At 55.1% G+C, this 26,388-nt stretch overlaps 1 protein-coding gene across 1 annotated transcript in view; it reads right to left on the bottom strand.

Moving 5' to 3' along the window:
• Positions 1 to 26,388, bottom strand: part of SLC7A10 (solute carrier family 7 member 10) — a 315,424-nt gene that overhangs the window by 9,203 nt on the left and 279,833 nt on the right. The window contains exon 2 of the mRNA XM_050768466.1: positions 7,932 to 8,202. Within this exon, the coding sequence (XP_050624423.1) occupies positions 7,932 to 8,082 (151 nt within the window). The 5' untranslated portion in view covers positions 8,083 to 8,202. The remainder of the gene's footprint in view (positions 1 to 7,931; positions 8,203 to 26,388) is intronic.

Genomic DNA, 26,388 nt, shown 5'->3' with positions numbered 1-26,388 from the left:
CTGGGTGGGCTGTAAGGTTTCTAAAGAGCCTTTGAGTTCCCTCCATCCGGCAGCAGGGCCTCTGTTCTCAGGACCTGGCGGAGTGGGATTTGCCGAAAGCCAGGGAGGTTGGAAGCCAGCGGGGACTGGGTGGCCTTGGAAGGAGCTGAGCATGTTCACGCTGGGAGCATCCCAGGCCCTGCGCCACCCACCCTGCAGAGAGCCCACCATGCTTCTCCTTGGCGGGGCCTCCTGGGTGGAGCTCCGGGGGAAGCCATATCTGGCACCCGATCTTCCAGGGCCGTATCACTAGCCTCGTGCCCAGTGGCTGAAGACTCGGATACTGGGCTCGCCAGGGGTGGGGAGGCCACTATTGTTTTGAACACGTGGCCTCAGGCCACAGTTCAGGACTTCCTCCCTTGTGACTCAAAGGACCATAGGCGTTAGCCAGTGTCTCTGAGGTCCTTAGGGGTTTCTCCCTCTAGGCCTAGACCACTCGCAGCATCTCCCCCAGGATCATGTTTGAAGGGGGCAGAAAATCACATCATGCACCCCCCACACTGGCTGCTCCTGGCACCGTGAAGGGTGGGTGGGGCACCGCATGGAGCAGCCGGGGCTGCGGGCTTGGGCATGGAGGAGGGAGGGGGCTGTGGACAGGGATGGGGGCCTCCAATGCTCCAGTGATTATAGGAAGGGTGTGGGAGGGACTGGTGGATTTCTTTTTTCTTTTTTTTTCTTTTTTCTTTTAGTAGAGATGGGGTTTTGCCATGTTGACCGGGCTGGTCTTGAACTCCTGACCTCAAGTGATCCACCCACCTCGGCCTCCCAGAGTTCTGGGATTACAGGCTTGAGCCACCATGCCCAGCCAGATCAGTGGAGCTGGAAGGGGGCTGCCGGGGATCCTCCCAGTGGTGAGGGAGGGTCTCCCTTCCCAGACTCCGTATTTCAGCCAAGCAGATCTACCTGGTTCCGGAAGCAGCAATGAAGAGGCCCAGCCCTTGGGGGAACCTGGTTTAAAGGGGCAGGAACTCAGAGTGGAACAGGATGAGGGGGCGCAGGATGGGCCTGGAGATACCACCGAGCCCCTGTTGGGTGTCTGACCCATGGCTGACCAGAGACATGCGGGTTCTGAGGCCTCTACGTTCCTGTCCACCCAGTGGGATAACAGCTCAGTGGTCCCTGCAGGTCCTCCAGGTGCCAGAGCTCCGGGCAGGTAGGCGAGGAAGTGAGTGTCCCCCAAGTCATCCTTCCCAGAGTCTCCACCACCTGCCCCTCTTCCTTGAGCCTTCGCTGGGTAGCTTTTATCACATTAAGATGTTTGGCCTGATGGGGCTTACTCGGCTTCTTGGAGGAACGAAGAAAGGGCCATTGTTCCCCGTGGCCACTGTGGTGCACGCTGACCTATTTCTGGAGGCAGTGGCAGACCACGGAGGTCACAGGGGCGGCCCGTGGAGGTCAAGTTGCAGAGCGAGCCACTTCCCGTGGTGTGTGTGGGGAATGTGCAGTCTGATTTGGGGAGGCGGCAGGGAGGGCCTGTCGGGCCAGGACACTGGCACCAGTCCTCATGCCTTGAAGCACATTCCGCACCCGACAGTGTGACTCAGGCTAGTACTGCCCTTCTGAGCCCCAGTTTCCCCATTTGCCAGGTGGGGCCACTGGGCTAGGGGGCAGCAGAGGGCTAGTCCAACCCTGACTTCAGCAGGGAGGGTGCACCCTGCATGTCTGTGCTGGGCCACGGAAACAGTCTGCTCAGGGGCCCTGTCCCCCACTGTGGTAGGCCTCTCCCCAGCTCACTGGTCTCCCTGAAGCAACACCACCTCCAGGAAGCTCTCCCTGACCAGTCACCTTGGCCCCTGCAATCTGGATGTCGCCCCACAGCCGTGGTACCTGGATGATGGCTGGAAAGGGATTCTTTTATTCGATGCAGGCATTATCTTGATCCCGTCTGGCACATCAGAGGCCATGGAAAGTGCTTTTGGATCTCACTACGCACTGCCATCTGCCTTGGAGACGCCCTAGGCAGCCCCATCTTTCCTCTGAGACCTGAGTCTCAGGGACCCCAACACCGCGGGGTGACCAGCTGAGGCCTGGGTGAAGCCTACCCCGCCAAACGCACAGGTGTCCTCACGTCCTCACAGCAGGCCTGTGTCAGATACCTTTAAGGGACGACGACTGTGACCTCTGAGGTCTGGGCAGCACCCCAGGGAGGTGAGTGGGGATATCCAGGATGTGCCTGGAACTGCCACTTGGCCAGCAGCCGCCTCCAGCCTAACCCACTTTCCTTTGGAGACAGGAGATGAGCGGAAGTGCGCAGCCCTCTCCGGCTCATTCAGCCCAGCCAGCCCAGCCAAGCAAACCTTGCCCGGGGCACTGTCTCCTGGCTGAGGCTTCTCACGGTCACCAGTGAGTTCCACGTTGCCAAATGCAACCGTCGAGCCCCAGGCCACGTTATTGACTCATCAGCAACATGTGGCAAGTGGATTGCTTCCTCCTCACTCAGCCTCCTGGCCTCCCCCAGCCTTACCGGCTTCTCCTTTTCAGAATCCCTTATCTTGCTTGACTTCTAGACACTGGGTGCCCAGGGCTCAGTCCTGGGGCTTCTTCTTTTTCTTTCTATGCTTTCTTGATTGATAGATAGATAGATAGATAGATAGATAGATAGATAGACCTCGTCTATTACCTTGACTTCTGCTGGCAACTCCTAAATTTATATCCCTAGCATAGACCGCTCTGCTAAATGAAATCTGTGTATGCAACGAACCACTCAGCAGCGGACATCATAGACTTTCCATGTTCAAAATGGAATTCCCGACTTTCACCTCCTTGCCCACAAAGTGCTCCTCTCAGTCTTCCCTGATCAATAAATGGCAAAACATCCTCCCAATTGCTTGGACCACAACCTTGAGTCACCCACGATTCCTCTCTTTCTCCCCCAGGACATGCATTCCATCACAAATCCTTTGGCTGTCATCTTCCAAACTCATCCAGAATGGAACCTCCTCTGACACCACCATGGCCACCGCCCTGCCCTGAGCCACTGTGGTCTCTTGCCCGGGGAGACCCAGGTAGCCTTCTGAATGGCCTTCCTCCTCCTCCCACTTATTCCCCCCACTGCCTCTTCTCCATAGTGAGTCCTGCTAGCCCCATTCCATCACCCCTCTGCTCAAAGCCCAGAGTTCCTGCCTCACAGCGAACAAAAGGCAATGCCCTTAACATAGCTTGCAATGCCCTGCTCACACTGAACCCCACCCCAGATCTCAGCTCATTTCCAACCTGAGATCCCACACCCTGGCTCTCTCCATCCTCCTTCCTGGCTTCACTGTCTGGTCTCAGCACTTAACAAGACACGCATTCAGCTTGTTCATCTTGTTTGCGTGACTCCCACACCGGGATGGCAGCTCCAGGAGATGGATTTTGTCTGTCTTGACCCCCATGGTGTCTCTGGCACGTAAGCCAGTGCCTGACACCATTCAGTATGTAGTGGTTGAATAGTGGTCCTGGAGCACACTGAGGGTATCTGAGCCCAGGGCAGGTTGCCTCAGTTTCCTTACCTGTAAATGGGAGTGTGGTGGGGAACAGGCAAGCCCTGCACAGTTCCCAGTGCCCAGTTCCCAGTGCCCCGGTGAAGAGGGGCTGGGGTTCTGCAGAGGTCCACCCCCCTGGGAAGCCCAGCCACCTGCAGCCCTGGAGACCAGGGAGGGTCCTGGCTGAGGCTGGGTGAGCAGGGATTGGTTCCTGAGGAGATGAGGTTCATGACGTCAACTCCTGAGTCCCTGAACACACATCTGGCCCACAAACCCCTGCAGGAGCTGGACTCTAAAGTCAAAGAGAGAGCAGAGGAAGGGCCTGGTCAGCAGACCCAGGGGGGACTCCCACTTTGGAGGACCTGGGTGTGTTCCTTGAGTTGTGGATCCTGCGAGGGAGCTGGCTGAGGTTCCTGGGTCAGTATGAGAGGTCCTATGAGTCCAGCCGCCGAGGGGGAGGCAGATTTCCCTGGCCATCTGTTTGTTTCTCCACCTGTAGTGGAGTAGGATAGGAGCTCAGTGAAGCCTAGTTGGACAAACTCCCAGCTCAGTCCCCAGTCCTCCCCCATCAAGGGCTCTGACTCTAGCCCCAATTTGCCCAGCATCAGAACAGTGTAAAGGGCACCAGGACTGGGCACGGTGTAACCCTAACACTCTGGGAGGTTGAGGTGGGAAGATCACTTGAGTCTAGGAATTTGAGATCAGCCTGGGCAATATGGCAAAACCCAGTCTCTATAAAAAATACAAAAATTAGCCAGGCATGGTGGCAGGCGCCTGTGGTTCCAGCTGCTTGGAAGGCTGAGGTGGGAGGATTGCTTGAGCCTGGGAGGTCGAGGCTGCAGTGAGCTATGAGCATGCCACTGCACTATAGTTTGTGCTATGGAGCAAGACTTTGTCTTAAAAATATAAAATAAAATAAAATAAAATAAAATAAATAAAATAAAATAGCCGGGCGCGGTGGCTCAAGCCTGTAATCCCAGCACTTTGGGAGGCCGAGAGGGGCGGATCACGAGGTCAGGAGATCGAGACCATCCTGGCTAACCCGGTGAAACCCCGTCTCTACTAAAAAATACAAAAGACTAGCCGGGCGCGGTGGCGGGTGCCTGTAGTCCCAGCTACTCGGGAGGCTGAGGCAGGAGAATGGCGTGAACCTGGGAGGCGGAGCTTGCAGTGAGCTGAGATCCGGCCACTGCACTCCAGCCTGGGCGACAGAGGGAGACTCCGTCTCAAAAAATAAATAAATAAATAAAATAAAATAAAATAAAATAAAATAATAAAGGGCACCGGATTGGGAATAGAGTCCAAATCTGGTTCCGAATCCTGAGCCTACCACTTGGAGCAGTATCATTTCACTTCCAACCTTAGTTTCCACTCTGTAAAATGGGTATAAAAATTCCCACCCTGCAAGGTGGGCCTGAGATTCAAATGAGATAACGGAAGAACACGTTTTCATAAGGTAGTAAGAGGTGTTTTTCTGAACAAATGTTGGATGTGACCACGTCCTGCAGAGCCCCTGCCCCAGCCAGTTCTATTTCCTCCAGCCTGGCCGATTCCCTTCCATCTGCGCTTGCGGTGGCCGGCGGGCACTGCCCTAAACACACTTGACGTGAGTCTCACGCCGGCCCATAGCCTGCTCTTCCAGGTCTTCCCATTTTCGAAAGCCTCACTTCCCAGTCTGAGCTGGAGCAGAGGGTATATGTGGGAGAGAGTGATAGGATCTCCTGGGAGGGTCGCTGTGGAAGTTTTGGAAATAACATGTTCAGTAATAGTAACAAACCAAGGTAGATTATGAAGCAGGACATTGGCTGGGCAGGGTGGCTCACACCTGTAATCCCAGCACTTTGGGAGGCCGAGGCAGGCAGATCACTTGAGGTTAGGAGTTCAAGACCAGCCTGGCCAACATGGTAAAACTCTGTCTCTACTGAAAATACAAAAAATTAGCTGGATACAGTGGTGCGTGCCTGTAATCCCAGCTACTCAGGAGGCTGATGCAGGAGAATTACTTGAACCCTGGAGGCGGAGGTTGCAATGAGCTGAGATTGCGGCACTGCACTCCAGCCTGGGGGACACAGCCAGACTCTGTCTCAGAAAAAAAAAAGAGAAAGAAAGAAGAGAGAAAGAGAGAGAGAGAGAGGGAGGGAGGGAGAAAGAGAGAGAGAAAGAAAGAAAGAGAAAGAGAGAAAGAAGGAAAGAAAGAAAGATGAAGCAGGATGTCAAGTTTTTAAGACTTTTAGAGCTAAAATATGACACTTTGCAGACATTTTTGATTCTGACCAGGCTCCCCAGTGTATTGGTGGAGAGAGAGTGAGCCCACCTGGGGCAGAAAGGTAGGGTGGGCTGGGGAGGGGAGACCCTTAGGACTTAAGGTGGGGAAGGCAGTGCAGACCCCAGCTCAGTCCTCATCTGCCGAGTCCCCACCTCCTATCACCTTCTGGTTGAGGTCGATCTCTCCTTGTTTTTTCCTGCCCCGTCCAGCCTCCTGCCTGCTGTAACCCTCCAAGGCTCCCCAGGCCAGGCCAAGACCAAGGCTCCCCAAGACCACCACTGAGTGCCCTGGGCTTGGGTTCTGTAGCTGAATTGGTTGGCCAAGTGGCCCTTCACCCTGGCTCAGTCTTCAAGGTTTGGAGGCCAAGGTGGTGGACTTGGCACAGCAGGAAGGAACTGAAGGGTGGGGGAGCTGTCAGGGCAGACCTGGGCTGCATGGGAAACTTAGAGTCTGTCCTAGAAAAGGAGGGGGTGATGGTGGAGTTGACCTTCTCCACTCCCACCACCACCACCTCCACCATCACCACCACCACCACCACTGTCGCCGCCGCCACCACCACCACCACCACCACTGGGGCCCCCTTCTGGGAAGAGAGGAGCCAGGCAGCCTCCCTGTGGCCTGGGGAGGATGGGATGTGGGGAGGGGATAGAGTAGGAAGACAGGTCAAGGATGCTGGGCTTAGCTGAGGAGCCCAGGCAGAGCTGTGTTTCTCTGCACCTGCCTGGCGCTGTAGCTGGCTCTAGGCCTGGTCTCAATCCTATAACCCACTCATGGTGTGAGCTTCCCCTTCCCTGGAGGACAGTTCCTGGAGGGGGTGTGGGCCAAGAAAAAGCTCTAACCAGCACCCTGGCCAAATCCCTGGAACCAGCCCTTCCTTCCAGCAGACCGTCTGTCAGGCAGGGGCATCCTAGGCCAAGAAGCTCCCAGGGCCAGGTCCGGACCAGGTTCTAGGAGGCAGCATTCTAAGGGGAGGCGGTGAGATGGTGGAGTGACCTGGCCAGGGGCTGTGTTCAGGGGCGACTCTGGATGGGAAGAGCTGCTAATGTGGGGGTGGGAGAGGACGAGGTGAAGATGCTGGGTCTGCCCTACTAAGCCTCCAAACTTTCTCCATCTCCAGGGGTCTGAGGGTAGGAGGACAGTGAAGACACAAGCGGCTCACACTGGCAGGGGACCGGGAAGACTGGCTGGCAGTAAGGTGAGAACAGTTGAGGCCCCAGTTACTCATCCCCCCAAACCATCTCTCCTGTCCCTCCCTGGAGGGGCTCAGAGGCACCCTGTGTAGACAAAGAAATAAGTCTGGATTAGTCAGTATCCATGACTTGGGACAGAGTGGAAAAATACCACTGCCATTCCCATGACCCCTGAGCTCTCTGCCTACCCAGAAACCCCTATGTGGGGGCAGGAGGACATGGACCCATTCTCAGGTGGGGACTTTGGACCCATTCTCAGAGGGAGACTTTGGAGTCCAGGGCCTCCAGACCAGGCGAGTGCCCAGTGCCCACCAGGATCCCAGCCCAGGGAGCAGCCGGCCTTCTGCAGGCTGGGTCTGCCCACTGCTGCCCCCTTCCCCCAATTGCTGGCTAACCCGCTCCCTCTCCTGGGCCCTGCTGCCAAACCCTGCAGTCATTGCCTGCTCTGAACATCCGTCCCCTCTGCGCCGGCTGCGAGCTTGTTCACTCTACTCACAGGCCCTCCTGCTTTCCAAGAATAAGTCACTGCACTGCGTGGCACCTGGACCCTGCCCACAGTAGGTACTCAGACTGACGACCCACAGTCCAGAACTTGGGGAGCTCAGCCTGCCGCAGCCTGACCAGCCCCTACACTGGTCAAGTTCCTGCGCTAATTGCAGGACTGCGGTCATGGCCATTTCACAGATGAGGAAACTGAGGGTAACTGCCTTGCAAAAGCCCCGCAGCAAAATCGAGTCAGGAGGAAGAGTCCAGCGGTGGACGGACCCAAAACTCCCCCAGGTATAGGCGGCAGGGAGGTGGGAACACGGAGCTTTGGCACCCTGGGCCAGCAGCCCCTGCCCTCCCAGCAGTCGTAGCGCTCTCTGAGGCCAGAGCAGGTTCCCCAGGCAGACCCGTCCGAGCTCCCGGAGAGGCGGCGCCCCTCGTTCGGCCTCCGCCCGCCCGGCGCCCGCCCACCTGGGTCCCGCTCACCGATGATGATGGTGCAGGCGCTCAGCAGCCCGATCTCCTTCTTGAGCGCCACTCGTTCCGAGGCGCCGGGGACGGGGCCTGGGACCGGGGAGGGCGAGGGCGCAGGGCTGGGGTTCCCGTGCTCGCTCGGCTGCTGCGTGTGGCCGGCCATGTCGCTGTCCCGCCGCGTTCCCGCTCCCTGCGCTGCCCCGTCTGTCCGGCCGGCCGCCCGTCCGTTTGTCGGTCGGTGAGCTCACGGCCCTCGCAGTCGGGACAGCGCCCACAGGCGGGCGCATGCGCTGGCGCGGGGCCCGGGACTGGGGCCCCCGGGTGGCGGGGGCCCGGGAGGGGCGGAAGGAGGGCCGGCCCGCAGCCCCCTCCCCCGCCTCCCTTAAAGGGAACGCCCCCTCCCCCAGTCCCGGCCTGAGAAGGAAGGAGAGGGCTTGGGGCAGATCTAGGAAGGACTTCCCAGTTGGGCGAAGGAAGGGACCCTCCAGTTGCCTGAGTTACATCCATTCTTGGGGCGGGGTAGGGGAGCAGAGCTCCGAGACAAGACAATCCCTGCGCTCAGGGAGGCCGAAGGGGACGGCAAGAATAGGAGCTGGCCGCATGTGGGCATCCAGTGTGTGCTCCCTTTCGTACTCCATGCCTGCATGGGGGGTGTGTGTGTGTGTCTGTGTGTGTGTGTGTGTAGGAGACAGCTCCCAGGGTGAGTCCATTCTACAGGCGGAAGTTGAGGCCCAAAGATTAGTAGCGATCGCCAAGCAAGTGCAGGGCTGAGACCAAACCCTTCCTCGTGCCCCCTTGGCTCCCAGGCGGACAACCTCAGAAGGGGTGGGGGTTGAGGTCTGGAACTCCTCTGAGGGGTCTGGGTGTCCTATGCACCCTGGATCAAAGGCCTGAGGGTCGAGGTGAAGATCTCGGGGGCCCTCATTCTCATCACAGGAACTCAAGGCCCGTGAGGAGTCCTGGACACTGCTCTCCCACCCCACCAGGCTCTGGGCCACCTCTGGCCCCAGGTCCCCACTACTGGATCCTCGTCCCAGGTCAGAGTGAGGGCTCAGCGGACTAGAACTCGTGTCTCTGGTGCAGGTCCCCCGCGATCCAGCCCGGCTCAAGGAGGCCAGGCGACCTGAATGCCTGGGGGGACATGGAGAAGGAGGCTGTGGTCGCGGGAGAGGGTCGGGCGTGCAGGGATCCGAGGGAGGCTGCCTCCTCCCGGAAGCCGTCCGGACTGTGCAGTTGAGGCCGGCGGAGCAGATCCAGGAGGGCCGCGTCGGGGCCACCGGGGCGGCGGGCGGGGCGAGCCTGGCACGGTGCTGCCGGCGGCGGAACAGCCTTTGTTTCTTCCTGGCGGCCGCCGCGACGCGCCGTCCCCTGCATGTGGATGAGGCCGCGCCGGGCGCCCCGTCCTCCCCCCCAGTGGCGGCCTCTGGGTTTGCTGGGTCCCTGCCAGGGGTCCGACGGCCGCAGGGTGGACCCGGGTGGGAAGGGGCGGGGGCGGGGGCGGGTCCCGGGCAGGGGCGGAGCGTGGAGGTGGGAGCGGGGCGGGGCCGGCGTTTGCAGGCGTACAGGAGCTTCGAAGTTGGGGGCGGGGACTTGGGGTAGGAGTAGGAGCGGGAGGATCCAAGGTGGACGTGCTGGGTGGACGCGGAGGGGGAGGCCACCCGGCGAAGCTGCATCCCTCTCGCTTCTGTCGTCGGAGTCCGGCATTCTTGGCGCCCTCCACCTCCAGCCCCAGAGACCATTCAGAGGCTGAATCTCTTAAAGGAGCCTCGCGCAGGTTGGGAGCAGCCCTGGCTCCGGAGACCCCTGATTGTCGCGGGTGTTAGGGGCCAGGGGCCTCGACCTTCTGGTTTGACTATCCCCAGCCCCTCAGTTGCCCTTGCAACTCTAGGGTCTGCTGGGAGAGGGTCTAGCCAGGGCTGGTGCAGTCAGGGGCAGCTTGCCAAGGGGCAGGGGCTGGCGCAAGCCTCGCAGCTCTGAAGCCTGTGGTTTTGGAGGGTGTCTCTCTGGGACCTGGAATGTGGAGTATGGGTTTGTGGGGGAAAGGTCGGCCTACAGCTTTGCACAGGATGGAGTTTGTATGTTGTCGGCCAGGCTCCATAGCTCAGGAGGTCCTTTTCGTGGAATTGAACTAGAACCTGCAAACTTCAATGGGAACAAAAGGTTAGTAGGATTGGTTTACCATCCAAAAACCAGTCAGCGTGATTCTCCGTAATAATAGAGAGAAAAAAGGAAAACCTCAACAGATGCAAAAAGCAGTCATCCGTGATTTAAACAAACAAAAGAACTCTTAGCAAATAGAAATGGAAGAGAGCCTCCTTAATCTGATAAAAGTGTCTATCTAAAAACAAATCTCCAAGAAACCAAGAAACAAACAAAAACCCTACAGCTGACATCATGTTTAATGGTGAAAATTTGAATGCTTTCTACTGAGATTGGAAATGAGAAGGGATGTTGGCACTCATCAATATTCTATACAATGGTGTACTGGAGGTCCTAGCCGGAGCAATAAGGCAAGAAAAATAAGTAAAAAGGTATGAAGATAGGAAAGGGAGCGATAAAGCTGCCATTCACATGTGATGTGATTCAGTAAGTAGGAAAAAAAATTACAGGTTAATTTAAGGAAGATAAGTTCATGTAGCAAAGTCACTAGATAGAAGTTTAATATACAAAAACTAATTGTATTTTATATACTAGCAATAATTAGAAAATGAGATTAATAATAGCATAAAATCAAATACCTAAGAATAAATCTAGTGAATAACGTGTACAATTTTTATGCAAGAAACTACAAAACATTTCTGAGAGAAATTGTTAAAGACATAAGTTAATGGAGGGATATACCATGTTCATGGATTGAAATTTAAGATGTTGGTCTCCCCATTGATCTATAGAATTGATAAATACATCCAATGTAATTTTGATCAAAGCACCAGACAACTTTGTTGTTGATTACAAGGCTTTTTTGGAGGGATGAAACTCAACAAGCTGATTCTAAAAAGTATGTGAAGAAGAACAAATCTGGAATACTTATACTACAGTAAGGAAGACAGTGTGGCATTGATGCAAAGAGAAACAAATCTATTGGTGGAAGAAAACAGAAATCCAGAAACAGACCCATCCTGTTTTATTATGACAAAGTTGATATTGCAGAACAGTGGAGAAAGGACAGGCTTTTCAATAAGTGGTGGTGGATCTATATGTTGAAGGAAAAAACCAAAACCCTTTTAATGTCACCCTTACATTATACTCTAAAACCAGTCCCAGGTGATGTACATGTGAAATGTAGGTGTGAAATGTGAAACAACAAAGCTGTTAGAAGAAAACTTAGGGGAGAGAATAGATACATTTTCTTAGACACAAGAAACACAGTAAGAAAGTGACAGATTGGACTACATTAATATGAGAAACTTCTGTGGGTCAAAAAACATGATTAAAGAGGAATGAGTAAACCACATATGAGAGAAGTTATTTCAATACATATGGCTGATAAAGGACTTATATCTAAAAATATAAGCATATAACTTGTATTGAAAAGTATGTATCAAGTCAACGGAAAAAAGTTTTAAAATAGGCCAAACATGGTGGTTCATGCCTATAACCCCAGCACTTTGGAAGGCCAAGGCAGGTGAATCACTTGAGGTCAGGAGTTTGAGACCAGCCTAGCCAACATGGTGAAACCCCGTCTCTAGTAAAAATGCAGAGATTGGCTGGAGGGTGGTGGTGAGTGCCTGTGGTCCCAGCTACTCGGGAGGCTGAGGCAGGAGAATCACTTGAACCTATGAGGCGGAGGTTGAAGTGAGCTGAGATCATGCCACTGCACTCTAGCCTGGTCAACAGAGTGAGACTCCATCTCAAAAAAAAAAAAAAAAAAAAGGACTTTAAATAGGTGCTTCCCAAAAGAGGATGTCCAATGACTGTTAAACTCCTGAACAGGTGCATCGGGTATTAGTTTGGGTCTTTCTACGTTTTTTTTTTTTTTTCCTCTTCCCAAGGCTGCCTAATCTCTAGCCAGTGTCTGTCTTTTTGACTGATAGGTGTGTTGCTTAGTTACTTTGGCCCCCGTGAGTTTGCACCTTGCCTCCATCCCATAATCCCAAGTACATACATGATATGCAGCTCATATGCATGAGCCTTAAGTAGCTGATTATCATAATGAGGTTATGTTAAGGATACCTTTTCTCTCCAATGCGCATGCCCATTTCTGAAGAGCAGCCCCTTACTGGTTTGGTCGGGATCCTGCCAGCCATGGGGTCCTGTTCACCTTTATTTTATTTTATTTTTTTGAGACGGAGTCTCGCTCTTGTCATCCAGGCTGGAGTGCAGTGGCACAATCTCAGTGGCTCACTGCAAACTCCGCCTCCCAGTTCAAGCAATTTTCCTGCCTCAGCCTCCCGAGCAGCTGGGATTACAGGCACCTGCCACCATGCCTGGCTAATTTTTGTCTTTGTAGTAGAGACTGAGTTTCCACCATGTCTGCCAGGCTGGTCTTGAACTCCTGACCTCAGGTAATCCATCTGCCTCAGCCTCCCAAAGTGTTGGGATTACAGGCGTGAGCCACCGCGCCCAGCCCTGCTCTATTTTTTTTTTTTTTTTTTATCTTACTTTTGTTTTGGTTGCTGAACCTTTGCTTTTTGTCTGGCTTCTTGCTCACCTGCCCCTTCACCTTGCTTCTTCTGCTCTCTGCTTTTACTTATTCTACCCTTTATCCAACTTTCAATTCCCTTTGCTATTTTCCTGCCTCATTTTCCCTGGTCTCCTATCTCACTTGGACAATGGCAGATTGATAAATGACAGATGGGAGTCAGTGGATAAATTCTTCCCTCTACCTCATCCCAGATGAACTGTTACGAATCACATTCCTTATAAAACCTCTTGGAAGATGTTACTACAAGATTCAGCATCAGCTGCCTTTGGTACCAAGTGGTGGCCAGCTCTGAAACTCACCCTCATACTGGCTCTCATGCCTTCCCTGTTCACTTCCTTTCCCCCTTACTCTTGATTCCCTGTAATTGTACCCCCCAATTAAGTTCTACCTAAGGCCAGGCACCGTGGCTCACGCCTGTAATCCCGGTACCTTGCGAGGTTGATGGGGGACGATTGTTTGAGGCCAGGAGTTTGAGACCAGCCTGGGCAACATAGTGAGACCCCATCTCTGCAAATAATTTAAAAATTAGCTGGGCATGGTGGTGCACACTTGTAATCCCAGCTGCTCAGGAGGCTGACGTGGGAGGAGCCTTTGAGCCCAGAAGTTTGAGGCTGCAGTGATGAGCTATGATCGCACCACTGCAGTCCAGCCCGGATGACAGAGCCAGATCCTGTCTTTAAAAACACAAAACAAAACAGAAGTACCTTCTAGGCTTTTGTCCCAGGCACTGCTTTCTGGAGAGGATGAGCTAAGATACACCCCTAGGTATGTCTCCAACAGAAGTAAACATATAAATGTACTAAAAGGCGTTTACGATATCATTCACAGCAGTCTTCCTAGTAGCCCCAAACTGGAAACAACCCAGATAAACATTCACAGTAGAATAGATTAACATGTTTAGAGTACATGTAGATTCCGGAGTTCTGTGCTACAAAGGTAATGAACAAATTACTACTATGTTGCAACATGGTGAATCTCATAAACAATGTTGAACAACAGAAGCTGGACACAAGATTACATTTCAGGATGATTCCATTAATTTTTTTTTTTTTTTTTTTTTTTAAGAGACAGAGACTCAGCTTATCGCCCAGGCTGGAGTGCAATGGCATCATCATAGTTCACTCAGCCTCCAACATCTGGGCTCAAGTGATCCTCCCATCTCAGCCTCCCGAGCAGCTACAGCTACAGGCATGCGCCACTACACCTGGCTAATTAAAAAAATTTTTTTTGTAAAGACAGGGTCTGGCTCTGTTGCCCAGGCTGGTCTTGAACTCTTGGGCTCAAGAGATCCAGTTCTGGGATAATTCCATTTATAATTCTAGAATAGGCAAAATGAATGCATGATGTTAGAAATCAAGATAGAGGTTTATCCTTACTCTCTTGGGGGTAGGAACTGGGCAGGGGCATGAGGAGGGACCCTGGAGTGCAGGTCATGCCTGACTTATTAATCTGGGTGCTGGTTTCACGAATATGTTCAGTTTATGAAAATTCAATGAGGTGAACACTCTGTGATTGGTGCATGTTTGTGTGTGTGTAGATTACACTTTGACAAACATGGGACATTACACATGACCTGGGCAGGGTCCTGGGTAGGTCAGGATCTGCATGCTGGGAGAGGATCTGTGGCCTGCTCTGACTCTACCATCCCTTATGGGTGTTAAACTCACTCAGCACTCCCACGCCACTTCCATTCTCTTTTCCACTCCCAGGTCCAGCCCAGGTATTCCCTCAGGCAGCCCCAGACTTTCCTTGGTTTCTACCATCCTGAACCCAAACCACTCCCTCTCCAAGCTGCAAGCACCTGCTAGTTGATGGCCCCCTCTCTGCTTCTGTCTCATGGATTCTCAGCCCTGGACATTGTTTCTGTTGTGCTTGCCTCCTTCTCTCTCTCCACCTTCTCTGGCCTTGCTCTGCATTTCCTGCCTCCTCTCTGCACCCTCCCTGGGCCTCCCCCCAACAACCATGTTCAACCCTTGCACTGGTGGGCCAAGGGCGCAAACACACACTCAAGCCTCACACCCGGGAGGCCTACATATTTCCAAGTTAGAGATGAAACTGCACCCACAGTGCAGCCCTCATTTGCACCTAGCCCTGCAGCCCGCCCCTGGGGCGTGATCTCCCCTGGCCTGTTCTCATGACCATCATCCACTGGGGTGGGAGCTAGGACAGTGCCCGAGACCCCTGGGTGTGAGCATGCTCCTGAGTGGGGGCTGGCCTGGGCACCCTTTCTCCACCTCGCTTTTCCAACCTGGCATTTCCAGGGCATAGTAATCTCCTCCCGAAAATCTCACCAAGTAACAAGACAGGGAAGGAGCACAGACAGGTACCAGGACACCAGGCTGCCCAGAAAACACACACACACAACCACAAACAACTACATACAACACACACAACCACATACAACACACACAACCACACACACACATGCACAACCACACACTCACACCTACATGCATGACCACACAGACTCTCACACACATCACCCAGCCACACACTCATATCTCACACACTCACTCTCACACACACATGCACAACCACACACTCGCTCTCACACATTCATATGCACAACCACACTCTCACTCTCACACATGCACAACCACATACTCTCACACACATGCACACACCCACACACTCATATCACACACTCAGACACACATGCACCACCATGCACTCACATACTCACATGCACACACCCACACACTCATACCTCACACACTCACATGCTCACATGCACAACTACACATACATAATCACACACGCATTCAGTCTCACACACATGCACACACCCACACACTCATACCTCACACACTCACATGCTCACATGCACAACTACACATACATAATCACACATGCATTCAGTCTCACACACATGCACACAACCACACACAACTACATACAACCACACACACAACCACACACTCACATGCGCAACCACACACACACTCACATATCCAGATGCATGACCACATACTCACTCTCACACACTCATATGCACACAACCACACACTACATACAACCACACACAACCCCACATAGTCCTACACACTCATGCTCACAACCACACACAACCACACACACAACCACATGCACTCAGCCACACACAACCACCTACACGGCCACTCATATTCACTCTCACACAGTGACATACACACAACCACACACGACTGCACCCTCATAACCACACACAACTGCATACTCACAACCACACACACAACTGCATACTCACACACTCACATACTCATACACACAACCGCACATTCACAACTACACACAACCATACACAACCTGTCACACAACCACACATTCACAATCACACACAACCATTCACACACTCATCCACACATGCACTCAACACTCAGCCCCACATCTTCCGGCCTGTGGGGATCTTTTCACATCTCTCCTCTCCCACAATTCACTGTTGTTCAGTTATCAACCTTTAAAACACTCTTAATGAGACTGAAATAAAAAAAAAAATTCTTGGGCCGGGCGCGGTGGCTCAAGCCTGTAATCCCAGCACTTTGGGAGGCCCAGACGGGCAGATCACGAGGTCAGGAGATCGAGACCATCCTGGCTAACCCGGTGAAACCCCGTCTCTACTAAAAAATACAAAAAACTAGCCGGGCGAGGTGGCGGGCGCCTGTAGTCCCAGCTACTCGGGAGGCTGAGGCGGGAGAATGGCGTAAATCCGGGCAGGTGGAGCTTGTAGTGAGCTGAGATCTGGCCACTGCACTCCAGCCTGGGTGACAGAGCGAGACCCTTTGCATTTGCTGCTGGTGACGTCCTGGCTCTCCAGGGGATGGGATCCATGGCAGGGACCCCCTTGCCCAAGTCTAAGGTTGGCCTGGCCTCCATAGCTGGTGGGGCTTCTAGAATGACCACAGGGTGTTGTTCCCTGTAATTTTCAGGCTATGACATCCCACCCAGCCCCAACCCATCCCTCCTGTGGGTGGGATTGGGATCCCAGTTGCTACACCCAGAGCTCCGACCACCCCACCTGGGCCCTTCACCATACACCCACCTCCCCGTGCACTCCACCCCCCAACCCCATCCTGGGGGCTGAAACAGCTCCTCCCCAACCCAGGGCTGCTGCTCCAAGGTACAAATGGAACCCGCCCTGTCTCGGATCCTCTTCTTTCAGCGCAGCCACAGGCTGTGAATGACCCCACAGGCAGGTGTCAGGAGGGAGATCATTTAACTCATGGTCCAAACTGAGACAGGTTTGCTAGTGAAAGGAGGCGCTCTTTATAATTACAGCAGGGTGTAACTGACAGACATAAACCAGGATGTCCCAGCAAACTGGATGGGTGGTCACTCTCAAGCTAGTGCCTCAGACTCTGCGTGCCCAGATACAGCAGGTGTTGGTCACACCTTGCCTGCTCCTGCTGCCTCCTTGGCTGTACCTTGTCACACCTTCATGCTCACTTGTTCCTCATGAATCAGGCCAGGCATCACCTTGGCCAGGAAACCACCTGGTCCCCAGAATGGAAGAGTGCCCACTCTGTGTGCACATCGCCACCTCCCCAGGCTCAAAGGCACCTGGTCTTGTCTCCAGCACGTCACAGGTTCTCCGTGGAGATTCCAAGTGTCTGCCTCAGGAGCTGCGAGATGCAGGTTCTGGTCCTGGCTCTGCCATGGACTTACAGATTGGACATGGAGCGCCTCAGGTTTTCCCTGTGAGGGGTAGAAGGAAAGGGCAGCATGTGATCCCTTGGTACCCACAGCTGTTGGACGGGCAGTTTGCCTGAACTCGCCCTTCTTGCTCCCCACGCCCTGGGGTCCTAAGAGGGGCATGGAGGAGGGGGTGACCTGTCAGGGAGGCCAGGTTTCTTGTATCTTCCTGTCATCCCATGTCCTCCCCTGAAGGCACTGCAGGCACAGCCTTGTAAGGCCCAGTAGGGAACATGAGAAGGTAGGGCTTGGACTTCTGATCTGGAACCGGGACCTCCTCTCCTTCCAGGGGTTCCCAGCCCTGCATCCTGTGGGGCCAGCCTCTTGGACCAGGGTACCCTCTCCCTGGGACCTTTACCCATATCCTTCCATTTAAGGACACCCGCCATTCCAAAAGGTGCCACCAGAGGGCAGCCTCCGTGTCAGTCCTTGAGACAAGGTGCCTGAGCTGGACCTAGTGGCCTGACTCTCCGGATGTCAGAGTCCGGGCCTCTGCTGGATCCTGCATTGAAGGGCTGAGGAGAGCAGGCTAGGATTCCTGGGCTTCTCCTGGGACCACTAGAGTCAGCCGGGAGCCAGGAAAATCCTTCCTGAGAGCGGCTCACGCTCCCTTCTGCTGTTGTCGGAGAGGGGAGATGCAGGGGAGGCCCCAGGGGCTGTGGGTGCTGGCCTGGGTCAGGACATTCATAGTGAAACCAGAGAGATCTTGCAGTGAGATTCATTTCGTGCAGCGCACCTGCCTCGGGGCAGGGCTGGGAGGCACGGGGAGGCGATAGAGCCCGTGTGGTGGCGGTGGCTGCGGGAGGGCCCGGCGCTTATCTGATGGGCCTGGCCTTTCTCACAGCTCGGAGCCGCCCTGCCAGGCCCATCTCGGCCGGTGGGCCGGGGCTCCGCAGGCCCCGTGGGCTCAGCCTCACCACCTGCCTGGTGGGCAGGGAGGCCATGAGCCTGGGAAAGGCGCGGGCGGCCACGGCTGGAGGGGAGCGGGCACCGTGGGGCTGCGCGCTGCAGCGGGCTCCCCCCACTGGCTCGAAGACACGTCAAAACTCGGTACAAAAAATTGGGGCAATCTACGTGTTTACTTCTAACAAATGAATGCTTCTAACGTAAAAACAAGACTTTGCACACCACCAGGGGTTGTTCGGATCGGAAAACGCATGGGTTCACGGGATGCTGTGGGTGGAGGCCCAGCTGGATGTGGCCCCTGGGTGGCAGCATCCTCAGCTCTGCCCGTGGCTGGGGGACTGTGTGTGGAAGGTCGGTGAGGGACCCCAGAAAAAGTCTAACTGCCAAAGGCGGAGGTTGCAGTGAGCTGAGATCGTACCACTGCACTCTAGCCCTGAGGACAGAGGGAGACTCCATCTCAAAACAACATTTTTGCGTTGTTTTTTTTTTTTTTCTCATTAGCTATCGTTAGTGTTAGTGCATTTTATGTGTGGCCCAAGACGATTCTTCCAATGTGGTCCAGAGAAGCCAGAAGATTAGACCCCCTCTGTCTAAGGCAAAGCAGTCTCAGGGTCAGAAGAGCCCCACCCCAGCTCGGGCCCAGGTCACCCTCCCTGCAGAGTGCCTCTCTGAGCACAGGGCACCAGCTGCTTGCAGGGGACTGAGCTACCTGCTGGAGGAGGGTTCAAAACTGGCCCCCCATCCTGTGCTTATGTGAGTCGCCAGTGGGCTATCCAGCGCCGCCACTCAGGCCCTGCAGACAGATGTCTGTGGAAGCACTTTCACAACGACATGTCACAGGGACGGAGAACTTCGGATAAAGACTCTCCAGGCTGGCCAGCGGGCTCCGCCCTGACCATGGGCTGGGACCCCAGTCAACCTGGCTGGGGCTGGGCCTTGGCAGAAGGGGCATGATAGCCTGGCCTGACCATGGGATGGGATTGGGACATTGTCTGGGGGAGCGGGGGTGGGGCCAGTCCTATGTTATCTCTCCATTTCAAAGAGGGAAAAACCGGGCACAGAGAGAAAGAATGATCAGTCCAAGGCCTCACCACTGGTAAGTGGGGAACTGGGGTAACCAGACCCTGAATCCTGGGGGTCTGGTAACCGTGACCCTGGGAGGCCTGGCCATGTGGTCCTAGGGTTTTCTGGCCCCCTGCTGGCCTGAGGCACTCATCCCAGCCCCGTCAATTTGATGGGCAGAGACCGAGGCCTGCCAATGGCCAGGTGTGGCCAGCCTCGTGGGACTGAGCGGGGCCCAGTAGCTTCTGCCCAGAGCTGCCTTTGATCTCAAAAGGAGGCTACCCCCATAGGTGAGAGGCGATCTGGGTGCTGCTGTGCTAACCCCATGCCCCAGGACCACTCAAACCTTCTCTCTTGAGTCTCCCTGGACCAAACTACCTGGTTTCTCTCGGTCCCTTCCATGGTCCCTCATCTTCCACATGCCCCTGCAGTGCCCTGGGGCTCCCTCCAGCACTCCCATCTCTTCACTTTTTTTTTTTTTTTTTTTTAGACAGAGTCTCACTGTCTTGCCCAGGCTGGAGTGCAGTGGTGGGATTTTGGCTCACTACAACCTCCGCTTCCCGGGTTCAAGCGATTCTCCTGCCTCAGCCTCCTGAGTAGCTGGGATTACCGGCATGCACAATCACGTCTGGCTAATTTTTGTATTTTTGGTACAGATGGGGTTTCACCATGTTGGCTAGGCTGGTCTCGAACTCCTGGCCTCAAATGATCCACCCGCCTCAGTCTCCCAAAGTGCTGGGATTATAGGTGTGAGCCACTGTGCCCGGCCTCCCTCACTCTTGACACTTTATGGGCCTGCTGTCTTCACTCCTTGTTGCCTACACTCAGATGTTCCTCCTGGCGTCAGACCTTTGCACCCTCGCTCTAGCTGAGGGTCCAGGCATTGATCCTCCTTCACTCCCAGGCCTCAGCTCCCTTCCCTTTGCCATGGGACATCTTCCTTCTGCCGCCCATGGTTCTGCAGACAAGAACCCTGGGGTGGTCCTCCCTATCTCCTACCCCCCTGTGAGCATCTAAACCTGGTTCATCTAACTAGACCCCTTCTCCTGCTGTAAAGAATCTTATTGTATCTCCTTACCACCCCAAAGTAAAATTCATAGATAATAGAATCCCATCTAATGGGATTCTATTTTTATCTATTTCAAAGATCCATCTAATGCCCTAGCTTTAAAATAAGGAAGAAATAGACCAGGCACAGTGCCTCATGCTGTAGTCCCATTGGGAGGCCGAGGAGGATCACACGAGGCCAGGAGTTCAAGGCTGCAGTGAACCACGACTATGCCAGTGCACTCCAGCTGGGGTGACAGAGCAAGACCCTGTCTCTAAGAACAATAAATAAATAAAATAAAGAAGAAATAAAAGGAAGGTAATTTATAAGTTCATTATGTATATCCAGTTGGAAAGAAGTCTGGGTGTGACCTACAGTAGACTCAGACGTGGGTTGCACAGAATGGCAGAGGCTGTCACTGCTGCAGACATAGATGGGAGCAGAGTTACCCTCAGGGCTCAGGTGCCTGCTGGGGCCACCCTGCCATCTTGGGGATGTGTTTCTCCAAAATGGCAAATGCTTCTTGGTAAATTTCCCAACAAAACAAAGCTCCATCTCCCCTCAGCTTTCATGCTCATTGCATCCCTAGGAAATTGTGCATCTGGAAAAGATGTCGAACAGAAGTAGCCATTCCCGATAGGCTCATTACCAATAGGGTTTATTACCAATCCTCCACCAGGGTCCCTCATCCTCCGCGCTGTGGACATGTGGAGCAGAATAACTGCTGTGCAGTGAGGTATGTTCGGCAGCATCCCTGGCCTCTACCCTCTAAATGCCAGCAGTGCCCCTAGGTCATGACAATCAGAAGTGGCTCCAGACACTGAGAAATGTCCCCTGAGGGGCGAAATTGTTTCCAGCTGACAGCTATATTCAGATGCTGTGTGGGGTGCAGGGCAATTTGCCGCTGGGCGGGATGCCCCTCACATAGCAAGTCCCTGCTGCCCCATGGCTACAGCATCCCATTACTGTAGCCAGTGAACCCCCTTGCATTTCTAAACTTCCCCAGGGAGAAGCAAAACTGCCGTTGTGGGCCTCTGACCTCCCTGATTCTCTAATCTGGGTGAGTGTGGGGGCGGTGATGCCAAGAAGCTCCTCCCCCTCCCAGCACACACTGCAAGCAATATCTGCGGTCCTCATCTCTCCCAGGCCTGGCTACTCTGTAACAGCTGCATCCTCACTGGCCCTATGGGGACATGGGGCGCATCCCTGCCATGGCTCCCAGTGGCCCTGGTGTGCTGGCCTTTCTGCCTCCCTTAATTCCAGCCTCCCTGTTCCAGCTGCTTGGAATGTCAAATGTCCTCAGTGCTTTTCCTCGGCAGTTACCCCGGAATTCCAGCGGAGTGCTTAGGTTGGTGGAGCCTTCTTAGCCTAGGTATCCTCCTCCTCCAGGGAGCCCTCCTGAAATGCCCCTCCCTTGATAGGCTGGGGCCAGCACTCCCTGCCCAGTTTCTCAAGCCCATGTGAGACAGCATCCACTCATTATGTGTTCCTTATTCCCTGCCTCCTGCTCCCCCATACCATCCCTTAACCCAGCCAGAGTCATTCCTCTTCGTGGCATCCCAGTCCTGGCCTGGAGTCTGGCTCCTAAAAGGCACTATTATAAATATTGGTGGCAAAGTTGAGGCTGTGACACTCAGTTCAATTCTTTTTTTTTTTTTTTTTTTTTTTAAAGAGACAAGGTCTTACTCTGTCACCCAGGCTGGAGTGCAGTGGTGCAGTCATAGCTCACTGCAGCCTCAAAATTCTGGGCTCAAGCAATCTTCCGACTCAGCATGCTGAGTAACTGGGATTACAGGTGTGAACCATCATGCCTGGCTAATTAAAAAGTAACAGAAAATTTTTGTAGAGACAGAGTCTCGCCATGTTGCCCAGGCTGGTCTTGAACTTCTGGCCTCAAGCAACTGCCCTGCCTCAGCCTCCGCCTCCCAGTGTTGGGATTATGAATGTGAACTTTTTCAATTCAATTCAATTCAATTCAATTCAATTGGCCCTTCAATTCTGTGTTCATTCACCGAAGATTCCGATGCCCCTCCCCCATATAAACGGGGGCAGACCGGAGGAGCAGCGGAGGTGGGGTGGATAGCGTCCCAGCGCTGGAGGAGACCCACTTGTGAGCCACCTGGAATCTCATCTGCCTGCCCAAGGCTTCTGCCCCTTCTACAGGAATGGGAGTCCCTTCAGGTGGACCTAGGAGCTTCTCCATCTGCAAGTGCCCCCCAGGGAAGAACTGCGCCAATCCCGATGGTCACTGGGGCTGAGGGAGGGCACTGGGGATGTAGGGGCCCTCTAACTCCCACCTATAGAACCCTTTTGGGGGCCCAGGCCTCCAGGCCAGCTCCCTGGCACACAGCGCTTGTGGAGCATGAGCTTCCAGCCAGCAGCTGCAGGCACGCTGCGGTGCCCATCACTCTTCATCCACCCCCATGCCTGCCCATCTCTAGCCAAGCTCCATGCCGGGCACACAGGTGAGGGCTGCGGGAAAGAGCACACAGAGGCTGCAGCTGCGTCCCCCGGCCCGTCCTCAGCTCACTAAGCCCCTGGCCCAACCCTGGCTGAGACCCCAGCCTGCCCTGTGGGTGGCTGGCTTCTGTGACACCTCCGTTGCATGAGCGGGGACTAGAGGTCAGGTGAAGGGTGGAGGGGAGGGGGCGCTCTAGTGAACGACGAGGCCACCTCCCAGCTGGCAGGGCTGAGTGCATGGCAGTGAGGGACGCCTGGGTCCTGGGAAGGCACAGGAGGTAGAGACCCTGAGGCGCTGCCAGCTTCCCCCTGCAAGCCTGGGAAGCAAAGTGCCCACATCTTCTGTTTCTGTCAGTTCCTGCAAAGTCCCAGTGCTTGCAACTGGGAAATGGGGCGGGTGACCTTCTCCCTCCTCTCTTGGTGGCTCTGGAAGGAAAAAGTCAGTGGTGTCACCTGAAGGCAGCCCCTTTCGGCAGGCTGGGTCTGGGGGTCTCAGGTGCCTGGTGCCGCCCCGTGCTGCTGGCCATGCGTGCCCCCGTGCCTTGGTTGGCAGGGTTCTGGGCAGCCCCGCCTACAGGCCTTTCCCCTAATTCTTCCAGCTCCCCTGGGTGATGCAGGAGGCCTGGCCCTGGCCCAGAAGGGAGGCTGCTCTTGGCTGATGTTCACATGCCTGCTCCTGGGCCTGGCCTGGCTCCTGGGTCCTCTTCCATGCCTATGTCCTTGAGGGCCACCAGGAGACAGGCCCTGGTTGGGGCAGGTGTTGCCTTGGGACTGGTCCCTCCTGGGCTTCTGGCTGGGTTGGTGCCCTCCTTCCCCACTGGGTTTGGGTGTTCACCTGGGGCTCCTGGCTCTGCCCCAGGTTGACTTTCACAGCAGCAGCCGTGAGGCCTGGCTGGGAGGAGGTGGGTGGAAAGTCCAAGGCCCCTCCTCTAGGCCTCCCTCCCCAGGGGGACTAGTTGGTCATAGGGGTGGGGGTGGGTGCTCCTGGGCGGGCGCTCCCGGGGGTGAGGGGTGGCTGGGGGATGCAGCTGGCCCGGTAGGGCACTGGAGAAGACCCTCTGCCCAGAGGACCCCAGGACACCCCTCCCCATGGGCCCACACGGCTCTGTGGCCATGTGCGTGGGAGGGATGAGTGTCACAGCGGGTGTGAGTGTGCCTGTGGGTGCGGCCCGGAGAGCCCGCATGGGGGCGGGAGACCGTGAGAACCAGTCTGTGGGTGGAGACCTAGGGCAGGGGTGCCCTTGCTTTCTGGGATGTCCCAGGCCAAGGAGTTTGGGGGCATGGGGGCCCACAGTGCAAGAGGAAATCCTGGCCACTAGGTGTCACCCGGAGCCCATGGGACAGAAGCAGCCCCCCCACCCCAGGGGAGGGGCTGGAGCCTTACCTCCCAGGTATGCCCACTCCCGCAGCTGGGGGGCAATCCCTGGTCTGTCACAGTGTCTGAGCAGTGGGGAGCCGGGGGCGCGGCGTTACCCCATGCAGGAGGCCATATGCTGTACAGAAGCACCCCATCCTCACCTCCTGCCCACACAGACCGGGACTGAGGACAGAGCCCAGGTGGGGATGCAGCATCCCCTCCCAGCCCACCCAGCCCCTCTGATGCCCAGGTGCCTGCTGCAGGGGCCCCCTTGTACCAGCCCCTCCAAGGGAGCAGCTTGGACCTGCACCTGCCGTGCTTGCCAGCCTCAGGATGAAGGAGGGAAGGGTCCTTGCTCACAACTGCCCCCAATCCCCACTTAGGTCCAGCTCAGCAAATTAGGGTCCCAAAGCCCCGCCCAGACCACTGGCGGCCTTTTGCAGCCATTCAGAGCTGGTCCCCACCCTCCTGTTGTGCATCCACTCATCCAAAGCACAGCAAAGATCTACTGTGTGCTGGGAGGGCCCTGCCTGGCGGAACTCACGCGCGATGGAATGTCAGCTGCCTAATACAGAAACCAGAAAATTTGCTATTTATCTATTTGTGGATGGAGTTTCGCTCTGTTCTTCAGGCTGGAGTGCAGTGGCACTATCTCGGTTCACTGCAACCTCCGCCTCCTGGGTTCAAGTGATTCTCCTGCCTCAGCCTCCTGAGTAGTTGGGACTACAGGCATGCACCACCATGCCCTGCTAATTTTTGTATTTTTAGTAGAGACGGGGTTTCACCATGTTGGTCAGGCTGGTCTTGAACTCTTGACCTCAAGTGATCCACCTGCCTCAGCCTCCCAATACAGGAGTGAGCCACCACACCCGGTTAATTTTTATGTTTTTTGTAGACACAGGGTTTCACCATACTGGGCAGGATGGTCTCGAACTCCAGACCTCAGGTGATCACCTGCCTTGGTCTCCCAACGTGCTGGGATCACAGGCGTGAGCCACTGTGCCTGGCTTAAATCAGAGAATTTGTAATGGAGACAGCGACACACAGGAAGACATCATGGAGGAACTGGAAGGGCTGTGGGTGAGGTGGCAGCTTTGGTGGGGCTTGGGGGAGGGGAGCGCCCCCAGGGAGGGCCTTGTAAGCAGGTGAGGAAGAGCATCAGTTAGGCGAGCACCCCAGGGAGATGCATTAGCGCAGCTGGAACAGTCCGTGCTAAGCCCCCAAGGCAGGAACGAGCCAAACCTGTTAGTGAAACACCAGGACCTGTGTGGACTGGGGAGGTGAGGCAGGTGGGAGGTGGCAGGAAACAGGGGGCCTTGAACCATGCTGCCTTCTTCTCCCCAGGCCCTCAGGGGCCATCCCTGCCACAGGGTGGTGGAGCCTTCTGACTGGCACATGGGGCTGTCCTAGCTGAGGCTGGTCCTGGCTGGTGAGGAGAAGATGCCATGGCTCAGGGGGTCAAACAGGATCCAACCCTCATATCCCTGTAGGCTGAGGAGCAGATATAATCCCGAGAGAGGCTGGGTAAGATAGCTCTCGCCTGTAATCCCAGCACTTGGGGAAGCCAGTGTGGGAGGATTGCTTGAGTCCAGCCTGGGCAACATAGCAGGACCCTGTCTCGACGGGTGGAAAGACAAACAAGAAAACCCCCCAAAATACTTAACCAGTCATGGTGGCATGTACCTGTAGTCCCAGTTACTCAGGAGGCTGAGGCGGGAGGATCGCTTGAGCCCAGGAGTTTGAGGCTGCAGTGAGCTGTGATCACATCACTGCACTCTAGTGACAGAGCGAGACCCTGTTTCAAATTAAAAAAAAAACATAGAGGGGCCCTCTCCCCACCAGCTGAGGGCTCCCCAAGGCAGGGCACGGCTGGTCTGTCCCAGCTGCCAGGCTCCTAGACAGGGTCTTCTTGGCTGGGGGGCAAGGTTAGCTGGGGTAAGGCAGAGGGAAGGGTGGCAGAGGTCCTGTCCCAGCACCCCTCTGCTGCTCAGCCCTTTGCAGTATCTCTGCAAACCCCAGAGTAAAACCAAAGACCTTGCCACAGCAGTGACCCTACGCACAGTCCCAGAAGCTCGTTCACCTCATCCGACTCTCCCTGTCGCCCAGTTGGCACTACCACACTACTCCTTAAGCAGGGACGCTCCTGCCCCAGGGCCTTTGTGCTGGTGGCTCCTCTGCCTGGAATGCCCTTTCCTCGAAATCCTCAGGGCTCCTCACCCCCTCACCCCATTGCAGGACGGCCAAATGCCACCTTCCCAGGAAGCTTTCTCTGCCCATTCCATCGAAAAGCACATTCCCCACCTCAGCACTTTCTTGTCTTTTT

The sequence above is a fragment of the Macaca thibetana genome, chromosome 19, assembly GCF_024542745.1.
Source record: "Macaca thibetana thibetana isolate TM-01 chromosome 19, ASM2454274v1, whole genome shotgun sequence".
Classification (NCBI taxonomy): Eukaryota; Metazoa; Chordata; class Mammalia; order Primates; family Cercopithecidae; genus Macaca; species Macaca thibetana.
This window is presented reverse-complemented; position numbering and strand designations above follow the sequence as displayed.